This window comes from Kwoniella dejecticola, chromosome 9 (assembly GCF_000512565.2).
Source record: "Kwoniella dejecticola CBS 10117 chromosome 9, complete sequence".
Taxonomy (NCBI): domain Eukaryota; kingdom Fungi; phylum Basidiomycota; class Tremellomycetes; order Tremellales; family Cryptococcaceae; genus Kwoniella; species Kwoniella dejecticola.
Genome location: NC_089309.1, coordinates 1,558,283 through 1,578,114, shown reverse-complemented (window position 1 = coordinate 1,578,114; position 19,832 = coordinate 1,558,283). Strand labels below are relative to the sequence as shown.

Here is a 19,832-nt window from a genome sequence, read left to right as displayed (position 1 = left end):
TTCTAGCGCGATTTTCCCAATGCCGCTCTCTCCTCACGCCCCGCGGGGACTGTGGACCTCCATCTGGGTTTACCTGTCAGGGTCACACCGTACTTTGCATTCTCTATCATAATCATCTCCTTTTTATGTATGAATATATAAGAGCACACCAGAACCAAAGATGCTTTGTGAAGATCAGCACGAGCAAATTGTACGGCCACAATGACGACCGAGATCGCCCCAATTGAGATGGAGCCCAAAGCTGCTATCGATCATCTCGATATCGTCGAAAAGACACCATCCAATCTCGATGGTACTACTGACAATGGCCCATCCTACACTTCTGAAGAGTCAAAGAAGGGTGAGTAGAAGCTATCAACTTCTGTTTGTGCTAACGTGGAGTTTGTCAGTCCGGAGAAAGATGGACTTTTACATCCTCCCCGTTTTATGTCTGATGAACATTTGCGCTTTCCTCGACAAAGCCAACATCGGTAATGCCAATACCGCTGGCATGTCAAAAGACCTCGGCATCACGAAGTCTCAATACAAGTCAGTGGCTCTGTCATCGACCTATAACTGAATTGTTCTAACGCATGGCTCTCCGTAGCTTCCTTCTCACTATCTTCTACGTGGTATACACGGTCTGCCAGCCCGAGATGTTACTCCTAAAGTTCATTCCGCCAAAGCTGTTTTTGACCGCGATCGTCACTCTTTGGGGTCTGACCTCTACTCTGCAAGGTGTCACTAGCTCCTACGGTGGCATGATTGCCTGCCGGGTCGTCATTGCGGCATTGGAAGCGGGTGGTGGTCCGGCCATTGCGTTCTACTTCACAATGCTGTATCCTCGGGAAGAATTCGGCCTGCGATGGGCCATCTTCCAGGCCAGTTCATGTATTGCGAACGCTTTCGCCGGGTGAGTCTTGACTCATCAAGACAGCTGGATACATTATTGACCTGCTGTGACAGCGCCGCCGCTTACGGTCTTGTACAAGCGAAGACTTCTATCACTCCTTGGAAACTTGTGTTCATCGTTGAGTCGACCGTAGGTTTTTTTTGGTCCACGCCAATAAGCGGCCAGTGCTCACACATACCAACGCAGCCCACCTTCTTGTCCGCGGCTCTCATTTTCCTATTTCTTCCGTCCGCCCCCGACAGATGTGCCTGGCTCAACACTCGAGAGAACGAAATCGCTCGAGAGCGTGTCGAGCGAAGTCAATCGAAAGAGTCCCATGGCGGGTACTCCATTGCTGGTTTCAAGGCTGCTTTATCCGAGCCATGGACCTGGATCATTGCCATTATCCACTATTGCGGAGGTATGGCCTTCAACTCGTGAGTTCGCCCCTCTGAATCCAGTAACGCATACTGAATACAAGCTCGCCAGGCTTTCGGTTTTCTTGACTGCCATCATCAGGGACATGGGATACACATCGATCAACGCCCAAGGTTACTCCGCTCCACCTTATATCGTCGCTTACATAATTGCCATCACCGTCGCCTTCTATTCTGATAGACTCTCCATTCGTGGTTGGTTCATCGGAGTCGCCAATCTCGTTGGAGGTGTTGGCTATCTCGTGATCGCATACGCAGGTCCAAGGGGGGTAAGGTATTTTGCCGCCTACATCACGGTGATTGGTGTTTACGTCGGTCAGCCGCTCATGTGAGTGGTGATCGTTGATGATTAGAAAGAGCTCTCCGCTAATAGCGCTCGACAGGTTCTCCTGGTGTGCGACCAACGCTGATACAACCTCAAAACGAGCGGCATCTTTGGTGCTCTTTCTGATCACTGGACAGCTGGGAAGTATCACTGGCTCAAACATGTAAGTATCAGCATTCTGGGTGTCTGCATTGGCTGAGCGACTTGCCACAGCTACAACGATGCTCCGAGATACCACAAAGGTAATTCCATCTGCGCTGGAGGCCTGTTCCTCTCGTGTATCCTATGTTTTGGCGGTACCTTCTACCTAAAATACCGGAACAAGAAAAAGGACGAGAAGTTCGGTGTACCCGAGCCTGGAGTCATCGTTGAGCCCACGAGCGATGGCTCAGATCATCCTGCTTGGCGATTCGTGTATTAGGCATAGCGAAACCAAACATGAGAACTGCTCACAAAGGCTGTTCGAGGTTGCGGTTTCCCCCGGAGGTTCATAGTATTCCGTATTATAAAGGTTCATGCACGACGTCGGTATTGTGACTGATCATGTGGAGGCTTTACTCGGCTTCATTGATGAACTACGTATCAGCCTATCAACTCAGCTTACAGCAAATCAGCCCTCCTCATCGGTCTCTTATCGGTGAAATCCGGCACCACACACTTTCGCCTAATACAGCCGTCGCTTGCATGTCCCCCATCTTCCAGACATATGCCGTAAATGCAAAAGAGGTGCGATACATTCGATACGACTCAAGCGCGGTAAGTTGTGATGAGAGACTCTGAGGACGGTTGTTGATGCGATAGTCATATCTATCCCGTCTGCTGCTCTTCCAAATTTGTTAAGCATTCCATTGCCTCCATCTCAACTAGTAACACTTTTCGTGCTACCAACGCTGCAGTCACAATGCCGTCCATTGATCCCGCTCCAGTCAAGATCGACTTCACCAAGTATTTCAGTAAAGAGTCAACGGGGAGGAAGAGGTCGCAGCTGAAGGAGCTGAAACCATACTCGGAGATCCCGGGAATGATCAGTGTGAGCCGCATCAAAAGTTTCATCAGACTGCATCGTCAATTGACACGCGTTTTTGTAGTTTGGAGTTGGTATTCCGCACCCCTCAACATGGCCAGTAAATGGAATGACCCTCTCCGTGCCATTTGCAGGGAAATCAGTGTATATACCGGGTCATGAGAGTGAGTGTCTACTCCACAACACTCACAAGGACAATTGCTGACTACCTTCCTCAGGCCGATCTCCAGAAGACATGCTCCCCCTCGCCCCTTATAGCGACCCAGTCAAAGGTGATCACTTGTTTCCCGATCTCGCAGGGGAATTGCAATATTCCGCGACCTATGGTACCCCTCATTTGTTAGGCTGGATCAAGGAGCACATCCAGCGTGTCCATGCTCCGCCGTATCAAGACTGGGTCAACCTCTGTACTGCTGGAAATACGGATGGTGTAGATGCGGTTATGAGAGCTGTGTTCGATAGAGGAGACTACATGCTGGTGGAGGAATTTGGTGAGTTTTACTTATCTCAAGCACTTCTGAATGCAGATCGATTGCTGACTTTTGTTTAGCCTACCCCGGTCTGTTGAGCCCTGCCGCTACACTCGGCATCAAGTGCCTCGGCGTACCACTTGATACTGAAGGATTAGTGCCAGAGGCTTTAGACGAGATCTTGACTCAATGGGACGAAAAGGAGCGAGGAGGACCTAGACCAAAAATGCTTGTACTTGTTCCGTAAGTCGTGAACAGTATTCTTTCTAGAAGCCCGCTAAACGTCCTTCAGAACATGCTCCAACCCTGCTGGTGTCACAATCCCAGTTCAGAGAAAGCGGGAAATCTACTCTGTCTGTCGAAAATGGGATGTATTGATTTGCGAGGATGATCCTTGTAAGCGTACCTCCTTTCCCACCAAGCGGTTTGTAACTAACTTGTCCCGTCGTACAGACTGTTTCCTCCAAATCAGACCCGACGGGGCAAACAGTCCCATCGTTCCCAGTTTCCTGTCCGTAGATACCGATGGACGGGTCATCCGAGTCGACAGTTTCTCCAAAATCGTTGCACCTGGAAGTAGATTAGGGTGGATTACGGGTCACCAAACATTGGTGGAGAAGATCATGAACACCAGAGAGAGTGCTACCGTGAGTGGATGGAGATGTAGCATGACCTGATTGCTGAACTCATCTGGCCACAGCAATGCCCGTCTGGCTTTTCAATCGCTGCCATCGCCGCAATCCTACGTGCGTGGGGATCGCATGAAGGGTTTGAGAAGAAGTATATCCCACACATCTCTGGTACGTAGTATTCTTTGCATCATCGGTCACATCACTAATCTCATTCCTGAAGATATATACGCCAAACGGTGTCTCCTCATGATCGATCTCTTGAAGAAACATGTGCCATCTGCTACAATTGAATTGCCCGAGCCAAGTGGGGGAATGTTCCTATGGGTACGACTGAAGATAGAGTCTCATCCTTCTTTCCCTTCGGAAGACGCGGAAGTCATCTCAAAGCGGGTGTTCAAGGCTATGATCGACGAAAAGGTGCTCATGGCTCCTTCCGAGTTTTTCAAAGCTCCGTCCATCAGCACGTGGACCAAAGAAGAAGAAGCCAAGCGAAACTTTGTCCGAATAAGTTTCTCTCTGCCTCCCCCAGAGCAGATGGAAGAGGGATGTAGAAGGATGGGCAGGGCTCTAGCCAAGGAATGGAAATTGTAAACGATTTGAACGGATATCCGGTATACTCAGGACGGATTTTATCAATGTATCACTGCCAGCTAGCCTGTTCGAATCTGGTGCGTATATGACAAGATCTACCAGTCTAGTATCCTTTCGAGGGATCCACTACATTCAGCGGGTCCTTTCCGGCCTTGAGCCGATCCGCTTGAGCTATCAGCACATCCGCTCCACCATCGAAGTAGCCTTCGAAACTCCCACTAGTATGAGGGGTAACAATAACGTTCGGGTGGGTGAAAAGAGGATGCCCTTGGGGTAGTGGTTCCGGATCGGTCACATCTAGCACAGCTCCCCATAGGCCTTTGGGCGATTCCAACGCTCCAAGGATGTTTTCTACCGCGTTTCATCAGCTCCCAGCTTGCTCGTCGACATACGACTCACCAGATTTAACCAAATCTCCTCGACCGACATTTACAAATATCGCTCCGTAAGGAAGGGATTCTGTCCATGCGATATCAGCTGATTAACTTCCAACTAGAGGATAGATTACCCACCGAGTTGTTCTTGGCTGATCATATATGTAGTCTGCGGTGTCGAAGGCAGACTCGCTACAAGCACATCACAGCGGCTCAAGAACGTTTGGAAAGACTGTTTATCATTGGTAGAGTAGAATTCTTCAGGGATCGATCCTGCACCGAGAGTCAGCCGCATCCTGGGGAGGGAAATGACCCAAATCAAGCTCACCATCTTCGTCCCCTGTTCCAGGTATTCTATACTGCAAAGCTCGAAGATCTGAGTTGATGAATCTCCAACACAATAACGCACTCACCCCTTCTTCTGGCCGTCTGTCACCTCGCGAGTTCGCTGCTATGATCTTGCAATTGAAAGCTTGGAAGAGTCTGGCGGTTTCACGGGCGATGTGACCGTAACCCTGCATTGTGTTAGTATGGGTGATACATCAAGATAACCTACTCACCAGCAGCCCGACCGTTTTACCCATCAAGAATCTGTTACCCGGGAAGGCTTCGCCACTTGTGCCGGCTTCCTTGACTACACGATCTCTTGCAGGCCATACACTTTGGGTCCTGGCTATATGTAGCTGTATTTGCAGCTTCATGTACACTAATTGAGGCTTTGAGCACATATCAGGTTCTACCGTGCAACACACTCACGGTTGATTACGTTGCAGACGATGTATTGCGGGATGGACAGCACATGCATCCCTGCGGAGTATGATCAGCAAGCATGTTTCGCATCCAAGGTTACAACAAGATCGACCTACCTGAAGAGGAACACACTTTGATCTGTTTTCTCGCTTCATCACTGGACAGTATCGCTGAAGAAAGTGCATTATTGGCTCCGGCTATCCCTCTTAATGCTCAGCGTTCCGTCCGCATGACATATAGAATTGGACACGAGCCCACCAGACGATAGCTGTAAGATCTTGGTCCTTGGAATCTGGTCCAACGACTTGACACAAGGAGGCAATCCAGCCCAATCTGTGTACCATATATCGGCGACTTGAAGGTGGCCCTCCGGCACTTGCTTATCTGGATGGTAGAAAACGGTGCTGTATTTTTGCTTGACTTCTTCGAGCTTTTCATCACTGAGCGCTACAGTGACTACCGCGTGCTCGTATGTGGGCGACATCGTGCAATTGAGAAAAAGAGGGCCGTGTGAGGGGAGGGGGGTCCCGGCTAAATGGACCGCGTTTAAGTCAAGATACGTCACGAGGTGAAGCTGGGGAGATATCCGAGATGACGGATCGGAATCGTTTTATATAACCTGGATGACCGATAACGATCCCTGCTTTTCTCACAAACAAGCTATCTTAGCGCAATCGCATTTACGTATCTGTAATCCACTTTGAACATGTGAGAATTCTCATTCGTCAAAGGTTTTGGCGTCGACACTACCTATCCGTCGCTTGATATCTCAGCACCACATGATATGCGATGATCCGACTCGCTCATCCGAGCGGGCGAGTCAAACGGCATCAGAAGAGAGCAACGCAAATGACCGATGTTCCAAGATAAAGCACTGCAAAATGCATGATATAATGGGTCAATAAGGTGTGGCTTCGGAACACCCCATCTTGTTCCAATACTCGTCATCTCTTATCCCCGCTTCACCAAAGACACATCAAACGCCATGACCACGACCAAACCAGATGACAAAGCTGTCGATGCTGACATCAACATCCGCGATATCGACTATGAACAAGGCAATGAAGCTGTGGAGGTGGACCATGATGATGGAGTCGAGGTTGATCAAGCGTACCTCAGTGCTCCGCGTTCAACGCGGTTCTTTCGGGGCACGCTGTTCCAGATGAGCATGTTCGGAGCGTGAGTGATAATGTCTATGCCTTGCATATTTCTTGCTGACGGTACCGTGCCAGGCTGTCGTTCGTCGGTCCCGCCATGACGGATGCGATCTCCAACCTAGGCGGTGGTGGTCTTTCCTCGCCCTACCTCGCAAATCTCGCCAATTCGCTAAACTATGCTGCGTCATGCGTGATCACCCTATTTGGTGGTCCTCTGATCAACAAAATGGGCATCAAGTGGGCATGCTTCATCGCTGCTGTCAGCTTTCCCCTTGATGGGTCGGGTTACTACGTCAATGCCAAGTTTGGGGTTGACTGGTACCTCCTCTTTGCGAGGGTATGTACATGTGTATTGTTCGGATCGTAATTCACACTGACCCATTGCGCTTCGATAGGTCATTGGTGGCTTTACCGGTGGATTTCTGTATGTCGGAGAAACCACTGCAATGTTATCCTATCCTCACGTACATGAGCGAGGTCGTTACCTTGGTGAGTGATCCCTGACGCACGATCCAAAGCGTAACACACACGCTAATCTTCGAATCAGCGATCTGGTCTGCGATGCGAAATTCCGGAAGTGTCATAGGTGGAGTTATCAACTTCGTGAATAACTACAAGCTAGATAGCGCGGGGGGTATAATGTGGTCCACGTACCTCATATTCATCGGTTTTGGTGAGTTCTCAGCTGAACGGCTACTACTGTATACAGCTAATCGCCTATCTCTAGAGTGTACTGGTGTATTCTGGGCTCTGGCACTGTCGAGAACCAAGAAGGTCCGCAGATCCGATGGCTCCAAAGTGCCTTATTCGGGTGATATCACATGGAAGAAGGAGTTCCGAGCATTGTACTTGCACATTCAGAATAAGAGGGTGGGTGCAACTCGCCTCGCTCATGCTTGGCTCGCTCGCTTACTCACGATCTCCACAGACTTGGCTTGTGTTCATTCCTGCCTTTTACTCCTTTTTCTATGGCGGGGTATACGGTACCTATCTATCGCTACACTTCTCAGTTCGAGCACGAGCTCTTTCTTCTCTCATCACTCGTGAGCTACATTGATTTCCACCACTACCAAGTACATGCTGATAGATCCACAGCATCGGCGGTCATCGTAATGGTGATGATCTATGGAATGATGCTCGACAACAAGAAAATGACTCAAAGAAAGAAGGCTTGGATCGCTCTTGGTCTGTGGGCGATCCCGCAAGCAGCCTGCCTGATCTGGACAGGTATCGAGTACGGCAAATTTGGCTCAAAAGATGTTGCTCTTGATTACGCCATGTACGCACTTATCACGGGTCAGTATTCCAGGATACAGCTGATCTCGCCCATTTAGTGACAAACAACGATGGGCTGAAGCATACTTGCCCTACTTCATCTTCTTCACGACCGGTTACTGGACCCAGCTCAGCCTGTATTGGATACTCGGTACTTTCTCTTCCGACGTCAAATCGTCTTCGAGAACCGGTGGTCTGTTCAGAGCTTTCGAGACTGCAGGTCAAGCGGTCTCTTACGCTATCAACTCCAATAGCAGTGATCCCAAAGTACCCGTTTACGTCCTATGCGCATTATGGGCGATCACTATGCCATGTATGGTAGGGCTCATTCGGCTTGTTCCCGAAAAGCCAGCTTCGGTGGATGATGTAGTAGAAGCACCGATCGAAGCTGTAGCCAAAATGGAGCAAGACACGATTTGAGGACGAAGCGGCCATCTGTCGGATATGATTCACACTGTATTGTCGTTAGGACATTCAGAGGAGCTCTGAACCTTAGGAAGCTAGTGATGTACCGCGTGTCGTTACCGTTGGCACTTGTAGCGATAGTATAAGGGAGAGATTGTAGGAATGTAAGCAGAAATCTCGAAGTTGCAGCACGTATCGTCGTTATAACGCATCTCGTTCAAATCACGACATGAAGGCGTGTGGCTGACATCAGAGTATTGGATATTACTCGTTTGCGCGTGCGGGGCATGCCAATTGTTTGCCCATTGGTGTGAAAAGCGATGATTACACTATGCATTTCCAGCCCGTATTTGCGGTATACTACAACAACCGTTACGACCCGGCAAGCCTAATCAGTCACGATCTGAGGGAAAGGAGCAGCGAAAGCTTTCTTTGAGCTGGCCAAGTCCTCGGTATGATTGTCCTGGAATTTCTTGATGGCATCGATATCTTGCAACGAGTCTATTCTCTCCTGTGTTGCAAAGAAGGGTTGAGGAAGAGGAGGGAAGATGGCGGCTGCTTCTGGAGTCTCAAACCCTATGCCGAGCGCTTCAAGCACGATAGGAGCAAGATGAGCTGTCGAACCGAGGATACGAGGCATTCCATGCCCAGCAAAACCGGCTGCTACGAAGTTCCCTTCTCTTCGGGGGACTGGTCCAACGAATGGGAATGAGTCGATACTGGAGGAGTAGACTGTTGCACAGAATTCAGCTTCGAAGATAGATTCATTGAAGCAGACTCACCTCCCGACCACACACCACCATCCTCGACCTTCTTCTCGAAGTCTGCGGGATCTTTGCCTTCCCAACCTACTATGTCTTTCTTCGGCCATCGAGAGTAGAACTCTGGAACACCATTGAATTGTTCATTCTCCTTGTCGTTGTTGAGATATTGCCAAGGATCGTGAACAGTCAGAGGCTTAGCACCACCAATGATGATAGTATTGTAGGGAGGGGGAAGTTGCAAGTGGTAGTTCTGCAAAAGACAGAATCAGCGTTACCGCGCCATTGGGGGGTAGTCGTATTTCAGCGACTCACATTAACGACCGCGTCCCAATGCTGAGCTCCAGTATTCTTGATAAATCCTTCCGGCGCCTTGATAGCTGCTATTGTGCCTCGCCCTCCGTAGATGAGATTACTGAACTCATTCATAAGGTGGGAAGCCCATCGGTTCTGTAGATATCAGCGACAGATCATATTATGTTGTACTCTCGGTCGCATGAACCACTGTTTTGGCTTTGATCTCTCCTCTAGGCGTTTTGACCGTTATCAGACCATCCGATCCTCGTCCCGAGATCTCCAGAGCAGGTGTGTGCGATTGCAAGTTGAGTTTTCCGGCATTCAGCAAGATGTCCAGTAAGGCGTGGACGAACTTGTACGGCCAGCTATCGACCGCCTGTCAGCTCTACGATCAGAGCAGTGGTTGCAACCCGTACACACTCACACTTGACCACTCGGATGCACTACAGCCCCAATACACCCCTTCATCTGAGTGAAGTCTTCGGCCCCTTTTGGATCCTCAATCAATCGACATTCTCTAATTATAGGTCCCTTCTCCCCATGATCCTTCTTCATCAACTCGTATTCTCCCTTCAGTCTATCCCAAGCTTCCTCCGACATGGCCGCATCGAACGTCTCACCCAATTTGAAACACACCTTCTCTGCTATACCCTCGCCGTTGAGCAGCTTGTCGAACGCTGTGAGATGCGCTGCTTCATGCTGTATGACTTTCAGCGCCCCGTCCGCACCAAAGCGTGTTGACCAGTTGCGATAACGAGAATAGAAATGAGGTCGCAATTGTCCACCTGTAGACCTGTCAGCAGGGTCATGATGATCATGATCATGATGAGTACAGCTGACTCACCATTCCGACCTGTTGCTCCTCCACATACATCCCTCGCTTCTAGCATGACCATGCGAGGTGTTTTACCATTGCTGGTGAACTATTTCGGCTTTAGCTTTCACCCTCCCCATTGGGTTTGATCTCACATGCCTTGTGCAGCCAGTATGCGAATGTCGCTCCGGTATATCCACTCCCCACAATCAACACATCTGTCTCCTTGGGCAGATCTTCCGTCGTGCGATGATTCCTCAAGGGAGATTCAGCACCTTCGATCCAGAAGGACTTGGTAGGGTTGTCAATTGGCAGAACCATTTTAATCAGATAAGCGACTCTGCATCAACGTTACACCAGTAAAGTGGGAAAATTGGGCACCACGACCATCTTATAAGGATTAGTTCAATTCATGACAACCTTGCTGTTGACAAGGTGAGAGGAGCAGCTCTTTCGGTTATTTGCGTTCCCCAAACAGAGATGCCGTACAAGCGTCGCTAAGATTTTGGCGAGCAATCCAGAACGTAATGCAACGCTAATTTGGGATTCACTTGAGCGAGTCCTCCCGTTTGTCTGAGCGAACTCTCCGGCTGCACATGGATGAACGGTCAATTGCACGACTGCAAAGTACTCAAAAGTCGATTTCCTCCCGAAGGTAATCTGTGTCCTATCGTTTTCGGGGAGTCAAGAGATCGGCTTTCGGGAATAAATTCCCCGCTCTCGATTCATCCGATCCGCAAATTGCAGCCTGCTCAGTGATCGAGAAGCCCATTCTACGATGCAAGTCATACATCAAGTACTCTAGACTGTGGGTGAAATCGAATGGACTATGCCCTGACTTCTACCCTCTTCCTCTTCCCTCTACCTTCCTCCAATCTCCTCTTGACCGCCTCCTCATTCATATTCTCCTCCTCATACAGCCCAGCAGTCCTCTCAGACTCCCAGCGCGATTTCAAGAATTTCAATGCTGCTAGATTGTATCCCATTATCTCTCTCTCCTTCTCCAATGATTCTCGTAGATGGTTTCTCAACGTCAATAAAGGAGTACGCATAATTTTGTTAGATATAAGTTGGTTCGAATGTGTGCGCATTAGGAAAAATAGTATTCTAGATATCAATACTGTTTGAACGCCCTACGTGTCAAATCCACCAAATTGAATCAGCTCTAGCTTGGGCAAAATGATTTAAGAGATGTTTGGCCGGATTGAAAATCATCTGATGGGACTCACCTTCAATGCCCATTCGTCTAAATATCCTAACAAGCTGATCACCTGCCTAAAGGGCAGAACCAATAATGCGTCCTCCATATTGGCAGTGGGTATCTTTTGGATAGTTTTCAAGACGAACTCGTCCGCATCGATATCTCCTGCAGCTATCAATTCTGGATTTCTCGAAGGACGAGGCAGTTCCAAATTGTTTTTAGATTTCTCTTCTTCCCATTCGCGCAAAGCCTCTCGATCTTGATCGGCAACATCTAACGCTTCCATGATTTTCTCTCCCGACATCAAAGTCTCGGTAGTCTGTTTCGCAACTCCCTCGACTTCTCCTGCTTCCCCGCCGTCCAACTCTGGGTCCCGGTTTAGAGAATCTAGGAGATTGGAATCGTACATTTGCTCAATCTCACGTTCCCTCTCTTCCTCCAGGAATAGGGGTTCGTCCGTCTTCTCCCATATCCTGATCGATTTATCGTGAGATCCGGTGACGACGAACTGGCGGTTGTTCGACGTGGCAAGTGCCCAGATTTCACCATGATGTCCTTCGAGCTTTTGTATGAGCTCGAACTGCAGGACAGGTGGGTATCAGCGACTGGACCTCAATCCAATTGTGTTGTAGTCGGAAATCCCCTGAAAACTGAGCTCACCTTATCACCGTCCCAGTATTTGACCATCCTATCTTTACCCACGGACCAGAAATTATGACTGTTCTCCGATCCTTGTCCCTTGTCAAATTGCACCGCCATGATAGAGTCATCATGCGCGAAGATCGATTTGTGACAATCCCCGAAATCCATACCCCAGATCTTGATGTTCTTGTCCGCCGAACTAGTGATGATCAACTTTGAATCTCGCGATATATCTAGTGATAAGACCGGTAGTTTGTGTCCATACAGCGAAAGGAAGAATTTGAGTGTGTCCGCGAAGAAGATCTTGACTGTTGAGTCTAGTAGTGAGATTGCCAGGAATCTTCCATTGGGCGAGTATCTGACACAGAGAATGTCGTCTGTCATTTTGAGGGTTCTGACATGCACCAGGGCAAGCTGCTTAGTCTTATACTACGGACCAATAAGTATTGCTTCAGCTCAAGTCCGAAGCGAATTTGTGGAGAAAGCACGTAACTCACAGTGGTCTCTCGCCCTAATCTATCGACGACCTTTTCGCCATCTCCATATTCCTTCAACTCAAAATCCCAGAATTTGACATCCTTATCCTCGCTTCCCGACACCAGACCCCTCCCGTCCGGCCTCACATCTATTCCAAATACACTCCCCTGATGAGCTTTATAGCTCGCCAGTAAAGTCGAAGCTGCGATATCGAATAGCAACAGTTCACCGGACTTCGTACCGACCACTAGATGTTTATCTCCAGGTAAGAATGTGCAGCATATGGCATACCCACATTCGATCGTTCGTATACATTGTGTCGTCCTGGCGTTCCATATTTTCAGCGTTCCGTTCGAAGCACTAGCTATGATCTGGTCGTCGTATGAGATGGCGATTGAACGTATATCCGATCTATGGCCTGGCAATTCCACGACGTTCGTTTTTGTAGGTTCGCTCGAGCTCGAGCTCGATGAGCCGTCGGCGGCGGACTTGGATTTCTTAGAATGCGAAGGGGACGGTATTGTGTATGCTTCGATGGAATTATTGGCCAGTGCGACGAGAAGCTGAGCAAGTGACAAGAATCTCATTAGCTACCTTGGGACCATTGATCAATTAAGACGGTTCACTCACCTGAACACCGCCTTTAGCAGAATCCACTTCCTGCTGCGCCAACGCAAAGCTCTTTATTTTCGAATTGGCTCTGACGACACAATGGCTTGTGATCCTCTCTTCCCATTTGACTTCTCCATCACCCGTCTCGTTGAGCTCCTCCTCCTCCGGGTCGGGTCTACCTTTCTTCTTGCTCTTCTCTTTATCTCGCTTCTTCCGCCTGGCCCTCTTCGCATTCACTTCTTCCTCCGACCGTATCCTCAGGGCGACGATGTTCTTATCATTCGTCTGAAGGAGGAGTAGAGGTGATGTAGGGTGGAAGCTGATCTGAGTGATTGGTTGTGTCGAAGAAGGTAATGGTAATATACACAGTGGTTGGATTAGGGTGGGAAGCTAAGAAGGATCAATCAAGTAAGTCATTTCGTTCATACAGACGACACTGATGAGACCTCAAACTCACTTCGCCATTCTCATTCTCTTTGAGTCCCTTATCAAGCATGCTTTTCTCCAAGGTCCAGACTTTGGCTTCACCGTCCCCACTTCCAGTCACGATTATCCATCTTCCCTTCACTTCGTCTTCTTCTTCCTCCTCTTCAGCTTGCCCGTGGCCGACCGAATCATCTTCCTTGATGGCTAAAGAGGTAACTTCCCCTCTACCAACGACGACCGTCTGTATACAATGCTGCGTACCCAAATCCCACAGCTTCAAATACGTATCCTTCGACGAACTAATCAGGAACCCTGGGTGGTTATTCTCCCCTTTTCTAGGGTGCGGTATAAACTTCAATCCGGTGATAGCGTTCTTGTGCGATTTCAATCTATACAGACCAATCTCTGCGATTCTATCCCACAGGACGATCTCACCCTCCGATCCACCGGAAGATAATCTGGTAGAATCCGTATCCCATTCCATGCAAGTGACGGACTTCTTGTGTCCGTTAAAAGTGACTAATTCGCTAGCTTCCACCTCGGGCAAAGAGGGATCGTACGACCATAATTTGATGGAACCGTCCATGTATGATACGGCGTATGTCTGAGTCGAAGAGGATGAAGATGCCGAAGATGACGAGGCAGAAGGAGAGGGAGTGAGGAAAGTTACTTGAGAAGTATGAGATGGAGAATGCCACATCGATACCTAAACAGGCAGTAAGTGAGACCCGTCGGGCGCCTTCAAAAGAGTAGTGAGAGGCGACGTACCATCTCCCCACGCTTGACGTCCCATACTAAGACGTCTTCCCATCCTGCAACATAGGCGTATCGACCATCGTATGATGAGTTAGCAGTGGGTGAATTGATGATGCCGAAGGCCTAAGTTTCTCTGTCAGTTTTGAATTCGAGAAGAAACAAGAGACCCCTCAGCTCACTTGCGTTGGCCCATGACGCATATATGACCTGACCATATTGTCTGGTCTGTTATTGGGCGTGATGAAAAGAGATATAGATGGATATATGAGCCTGAATGATAGCATTTTGACAATGTGGTTAACATGAGCTTCGAAATATTTTGCCCACAATCGACAGCGGGCGGCGATCGCCGAATACTGTATTAACGAATAACGTGGCATTTTGTCAACACCTTCAAGGGCTATGAATCGCAGGAATCCACCATGCATGATAAATATGTGTATTCGTATATTTAATGTATAGTATGGCATATCTCTTCTAAGCAGCTGTAGGGAACATGTCATTCTATTCGGTCGAAGATATATCGACTCCAATTCAAGATATATCGACATCATCCGTTCACATTGAGCAGATCTACTTTACAAGAGCAGATCATCGAATCCACCTCCACCAAGATTCTTGTTGGCGTTCTGCTGCTGAGCAGCAGCTCCACCTTGACCTTGCCCTTGCGACGCAGTTGGCGTAGGTCCCCAAAGGGAACTCATCGTCTTCTCCTTTTGTAGATCTGCTACAGTTTTGTTACCGCTTTGCTTGTTTGCGGTTGATTGACCGCCCATCGAAGTCAATGACGTATTGAACAGGTCATCGAAGGTGGATGCACCCGTCTTAGCTGGTGGAGAGGTCACGGGAGGCGAAGTCACCCCGCTAGAATAGGATGGTCTAGATGCCATAGAAGGTGGAGCTTGAGCTTGAGATTGAGGCTGCTGAGGAGAGAAATTGTACGAAGGTGGTTGGGTAGCTGAGAAAGTTTGAGTAGCCGCTTGAGGAGCGGGAACAGATGAGGTGTTGGAATTTAAGAGGTTGAACAAGTTGGCATTGTTCGCTCCGCCTTGAGGAGCCGTGGGCGCAGCTGGAGCAGCAGCGGACGATGGAGCTTGTTGGAAGTCATCAAAGTCGTCTAAATTTAGACGCCATGATCAGCTGAATGCCTCTATCGGACTATTGTGGATTGTCAACTCACCATCTCCACCGAGTGAATTGTTCGCAACAGCCGGAGCAGCAGCCGGAGCAGCAGGAGTGGGCTCATCGTCGAAGTCGAATAAGTTGACCTCTTTAGGCTTTTCGACCGGCTTCTCTTCCTTGGCTACGGGTTTGGGAGGTCTCGAACTACCGGTAGGTCTGGAAGATGAAGAAGCAGCACGACGAGAAGGCTGATCATCGAAATCATCCGCTCCTTCGTATTCGTCATACTCGGTTTTCGCGGACGTGTCTCTGAATGTCCTTGATGAGGATCGGTATTCTGTAACGAGCATCAGCTTCTAGGACGGTGATATTCGAATAGCTCACGTACCATCGCCCGCATCATAGTCTCTTCCACCATATCTTGATCCTCCAGCGCCTCCTCCGCTTCCACCTCGTCCACCGCCCCCAAGCGAGTCACTTCCGAATCCCCCATACCTACTTCCACCAGGAGTGATGAAGCTCATACCTCCGTCGTTCCCACCACCTTGGTATTTATTCTTGTTCGACTTAGCTTTTCGCCTTTCCTGTCGAATCTTGTCTACATCACCAAGCAAAGAAGCGATTTCCATAGCACGGTTTCGTACTAAGTAGCAAGGTACGACAATATCAGCTTTTTCTTCGTTTCGCGAAGAGAAACAAGGCAGCTGACCATTTATACCTTGATCTTTGCCCTTTTCATCGATGTAGTGGAAACTTCTCAACATCTTGATTGTGGACACGTGCGCACGGGCATCATCAACCACTCTTTCCGAGCCGTTTTTGACCAGAAACTCCAGCAGGGTCAACGCCTGAAAGTTCACGCATCAGCTTTTTCCCGCCGGTATGAATGCGCAAGGTATCGGTCAGCGGACCTTGTAAATTTGTCTCCATTCTCTGGCTTCTTTCCTGTATACTTTGTTAGCTAGGCTCAAAGAGATTCGTTTAAGACGGACTCACTCCATGAATCTAGCATAGATAGTGGGCATAATCTCGTTGAATTGGGCACTGGGGCATATCATCAGCTACTATATTTTTCGGATTCTCAGGTGATTCGAGTGATTTACAAGTTGTGTGTTCTGTCAACATGAACGTCAGCTGTACCGTCTATGCGAATGGACATACATGATAGCTCACCCATCTGCAATCTGTTGCATCAACGTCGAGCTCGCACCCCTACAATGACATAGGGACTGTCAGCTGTGCGCCTGAGAATGATAGAGCAATTAGCTGAAGTCGAAGATTGAGCCACGCACCAAGGATCATCGTTGGTAGCTTCCCTCACTTTCGCTTCCATCTCCGAAACATTCAAGACCATGTTCTTAGCTTGATTGTAGTACGACTTGACATCGTACATGGTCAGATTCTGCGCCTCTTTGGCGAGTTCTATATCGTGTTAATATCATTCAGCATTAGACCTTTACTCGAGCTAGAAGACCAGGATGCGTGTCTGCGGAATGATCGTTCATGATATCACGATAGGCTGATGAAAGGGGCTTTGATGGGTACTCACTTTCGATGTAATCCATCTTGACGGGTTTCGCTCTAGGCCAGGTCAAGCAGAAACGAGGGACAAGTTCTCGTGAGCAGCCCTCTGGACAGTCGCAAGCTGACTCGGATGGGAGTATGAATGAGAGAATCGATGATTGATGAATGGAAGAATGGATTGCTGGACGCGACAGAGTGAGTGAGAGAGGTGACGATGACAACGACACAAACCACCATAGAAACAAGGACTCGTGCGGACCACGTGGGAGTGACCCTAAATCCCACTTAGACGCAATCCTCCACCATACTAGTCCGTCCAACGACACTCCTTGATTATATTCTCCATCCTCGACTTCTTCGTATCACTTGCCATATCAGCAGCATTTGTCTCCTCGTCTGGTCGAGTAGCATCGCAACTCACCCTGAGCACAAGTAAAGTGGAGGAAGAAATGTCCCAAGATACGAAGCCGAATATCCAAGTCTCATCGTACGACTCCCCCTCCTCCTCTTCTCAAGCAGGTCCATCCTCATCAACAGAGCAATACTTCCCCTATGTCTACAACGAGGATGAGGAGCTAGAGATCTCCGAGAGGAAGAATAGCTCGTCAGTATGGGCATTGAAGATACCTAGGTTCCTATTGGAACGGTGGGAGTTGGTCGAAGAGAAAGGAGTTGAACTGGGTAGTTTGATCGTGGATAATTCGTGAGTTTCAGTTCACGTCGTACCTCTGAGAAAGAACACAGACATCGAGTCTCTCATCACAAATTCGAGAAAGGAGAACCGAGATATCTTTGGATGAGTCTCGATTTCCTGTATGACACCTACAAAGTCTTGATTCCTATCATCTCCAAGCTCTGCAACTCCATAACATTCCGATCTCTTGCATTCCCGACCGTCGTACCTCATCCTCATACTCTCTTGATACATCGTACATGCAGTACGACCAGGCTTCTTGTCCCTCATGTCATAGAACCCTATGTGATCAGCAATCGTTTGTGCCCTTACAGCAGCTGAATCCCTTGAGATTTGAACAGCACAACCCCAGCCAAAATCACTCTTCGCCTAGCCAACCCAGACGAAAAGCCTTCCGTAACCGATCGACCCTCATCCGGCTCTGATGATCCACTGAAGAGTCGATCATCGTACGACATCAGCGGGATACCTGATGAATATACGGTCAATGTTCCAGATGAACGGGCTAAGAACCTATATGTATTTAGCGAGAAGAAAAAGATCTACGGGAAAAATACGACGACGAGCGTGGCTATTTCCGATGCGGATCTCGAGGCTGAAGCTGGGAATACCAGCGGATCAAAGGCTGGTGGGAAGAGGAAAAGAGAGAAAGGTACGTGCCGTGTCCTCCTATCTCAAGATAATCTGCATAGCCAAATCCATTTGCGAAACATAACTTGTCTATTTCCAAGCATCTAAATAGACAAAATATCGAAATCATTGGGACGGAGGCTAATGAGCTTGTAATGCCACTCAGCCTATCCCAAATTGATGGCCAAGGTGGACCACGAATGTCAAGTCACACCTCTACATACGGCGAAATACCTGAAGATATTGGAACAGCGAAGATTGGAGAGTGAACAGTCGAAGCGGTGCGTCTACTGTTTGATACTACTTGTATCTTATTGAACTCACGGACCGCATTAAATTGACACAAACATTGCTCGTTGCACATACTCTCGATTCGCTTCGCAGCCCCGTCATGCACATGGACGATACCGGTATATCCCAAGCCGAGCAGAATCAATTAGCAAGTGGATATAGAAATGCCATATCTACTTTCGGAAGTAGGATGATCGTGCGTTTATCCATCTATCTATGTTCTGTCTGTTCGTCTACATGATCTATCTTCATCTACATGACTCACAATTCGCAACACGACACATACCATTGGGCAGTCCGCTTTTGGACATTGGGCTTTCTACTGTATCATCCTGACCTTGCTCTTGTTCTTTTCGTTATCCCGATATCATTCGCTGACCATTGAAGTCCTTATCATAGACCTCCGCCAAAGTGAACAACGGCGAACGTCACGCCAGATTAGAAAGGCACGAATTGACCGATCGGATATTCCAGCTATTCAAAGAAAAACCATATTGGGGTATACCCGCTCTGAAGATGACGCTTAAACAGCCTGACGGGTGGTTGAGGGAGGTCCTAAGGGATGTGGCGGAGCAGATTAGGGAAGGGAAATACGTGAATATGTGGCAATTGAAACGATCTTGGAGGGGTGAGAGTGGGGTTGGGACAGGGACGGGAGATAACAAGCAAGATGTGAACCTGAATATGGATGTGGATTTGGCGGAAGATGATGTGAAACCGGCGCTTGGAGGGAATGATGATGAAAATGAGAATGAGGAGGACGAGGATGATGATGAAGATGAAGAGGATGATTTCGAGGAAGTCTTGGCGTAGTCTAGAGATCTTGGTGTTGGGCTTGAACTTGATCTTGGACCAACCTTGAGTGGGACCGTGGACGTAGGGCGATACCGAATTTATATCATCACGGTATATCGTCTGGATATCCGTTATACGTACTGTAGAGCGTAAATTGCCAATGTCACTCTGTACGGTGCATGTTCAGCGAATCTATTGACGACGTATCGCTTCGATCTATATATATACGTGTATCGTACCAAACTTCGCGCTGTACGAGTATGATGTACAGTGAAAGTAGTATTGTAGATACTCAGATCAAATGCCCTTTCACTCTCGCTCGCACCCCACACCACGACTCCTAGCGTCCATGCTCAAGCTCACGGTAGACTGGAAGCACTGATTGTCCACCATTTGCCACGATATCGATATTCGGCTTTGAATCCTCTTCCTCTTCCAATTCCTGCCCGAGGCTCTGCGTGCCATGGGCAAGACATGGA

General features: G+C 48.5%; 8 protein-coding genes across 8 annotated transcripts; 4 read left to right on the top strand and 4 right to left on the bottom strand.

Moving 5' to 3' along the window:
* Positions 1-201: 201 nt before the first annotated feature.
* On the top strand, positions 202-2,054 carry I303_107515 (uncharacterized protein; the record flags this gene model as incomplete). Its single annotated transcript, XM_018410194.1, has 8 exons — positions 202-340; positions 390-528; positions 587-892; positions 946-1,021; positions 1,079-1,308; positions 1,361-1,636; positions 1,692-1,796; positions 1,847-2,054. 8 exons carry the CDS (start codon positions 202-204, stop codon positions 2,052-2,054), a joined length of 1,479 nt encoding a protein of 492 aa, XP_018261197.1.
* Positions 2,055-2,534: 480 nt separating this feature from the next.
* I303_107514 (uncharacterized protein) lies at positions 2,535-4,350 on the top strand (the record flags this gene model as incomplete). The annotated part of the gene is made up of 8 exons (XM_018410193.1): positions 2,535-2,663; positions 2,722-2,821; positions 2,876-3,148; positions 3,208-3,370; positions 3,420-3,523; positions 3,581-3,774; positions 3,828-3,927; positions 3,980-4,350. 8 exons carry the CDS (start codon positions 2,535-2,537, stop codon positions 4,348-4,350), a joined length of 1,434 nt encoding a protein of 477 aa, XP_018261196.1.
* A 103-nt stretch (positions 4,351-4,453) lies between these two features.
* On the bottom strand, positions 4,454-5,958 carry I303_107513 (uncharacterized protein; the record flags this gene model as incomplete). The annotated part of the gene is made up of 9 exons (XM_018410192.1): positions 4,454-4,701; positions 4,750-4,809; positions 4,863-4,997; positions 5,053-5,083; positions 5,138-5,239; positions 5,285-5,430; positions 5,481-5,531; positions 5,591-5,671; positions 5,733-5,958. The coding sequence occupies 9 exons, from the start codon at positions 5,956-5,958 to the stop codon at positions 4,454-4,456; spliced, it is 1,080 nt and encodes a 359-aa protein (XP_018261195.1).
* A 501-nt stretch (positions 5,959-6,459) lies between these two features.
* On the top strand, positions 6,460-8,326 carry I303_107512 (uncharacterized protein; the record flags this gene model as incomplete). The annotated part of the gene is made up of 8 exons (XM_018410191.1): positions 6,460-6,653; positions 6,707-6,968; positions 7,027-7,120; positions 7,179-7,304; positions 7,359-7,501; positions 7,560-7,674; positions 7,727-7,910; positions 7,966-8,326. 8 exons carry the CDS (start codon positions 6,460-6,462, stop codon positions 8,324-8,326), a joined length of 1,479 nt encoding a protein of 492 aa, XP_018261194.1.
* Positions 8,327-8,699: 373 nt separating this feature from the next.
* I303_107511 (uncharacterized protein) lies at positions 8,700-10,504 on the bottom strand (the record flags this gene model as incomplete). Its single annotated transcript, XM_065969603.1, has 7 exons — positions 8,700-9,043; positions 9,094-9,325; positions 9,388-9,522; positions 9,578-9,734; positions 9,794-10,154; positions 10,214-10,292; positions 10,343-10,504. The coding sequence occupies 7 exons, from the start codon at positions 10,502-10,504 to the stop codon at positions 8,700-8,702; spliced, it is 1,470 nt and encodes a 489-aa protein (XP_065825675.1).
* A 506-nt stretch (positions 10,505-11,010) lies between these two features.
* On the bottom strand, positions 11,011-14,512 carry I303_107510 (uncharacterized protein; the record flags this gene model as incomplete). The annotated part of the gene is made up of 8 exons (XM_065969602.1): positions 11,011-11,316; positions 11,413-11,964; positions 12,045-12,455; positions 12,524-13,066; positions 13,134-13,505; positions 13,573-14,247; positions 14,310-14,420; positions 14,477-14,512. The coding sequence occupies 8 exons, from the start codon at positions 14,510-14,512 to the stop codon at positions 11,011-11,013; spliced, it is 3,006 nt and encodes a 1,001-aa protein (XP_065825674.1).
* A 363-nt stretch (positions 14,513-14,875) lies between these two features.
* I303_107509 (uncharacterized protein) lies at positions 14,876-16,984 on the bottom strand (the record flags this gene model as incomplete). Its single annotated transcript, XM_018410188.1, has 9 exons — positions 14,876-15,414; positions 15,478-15,756; positions 15,808-16,062; positions 16,129-16,267; positions 16,331-16,364; positions 16,416-16,463; positions 16,593-16,631; positions 16,712-16,841; positions 16,969-16,984. The coding sequence occupies 9 exons, from the start codon at positions 16,982-16,984 to the stop codon at positions 14,876-14,878; spliced, it is 1,479 nt and encodes a 492-aa protein (XP_018261191.1).
* Positions 16,985-17,392: 408 nt separating this feature from the next.
* Positions 17,393-19,371, top strand: I303_107508 (uncharacterized protein; the record flags this gene model as incomplete). Its single annotated transcript, XM_018410187.1, has 5 exons — positions 17,393-17,646; positions 17,979-18,289; positions 18,434-18,548; positions 18,652-18,754; positions 18,958-19,371. 5 exons carry the CDS (start codon positions 17,393-17,395, stop codon positions 19,369-19,371), a joined length of 1,197 nt encoding a protein of 398 aa, XP_018261190.1.
* Positions 19,372-19,832: the final 461 nt, after the last annotated feature.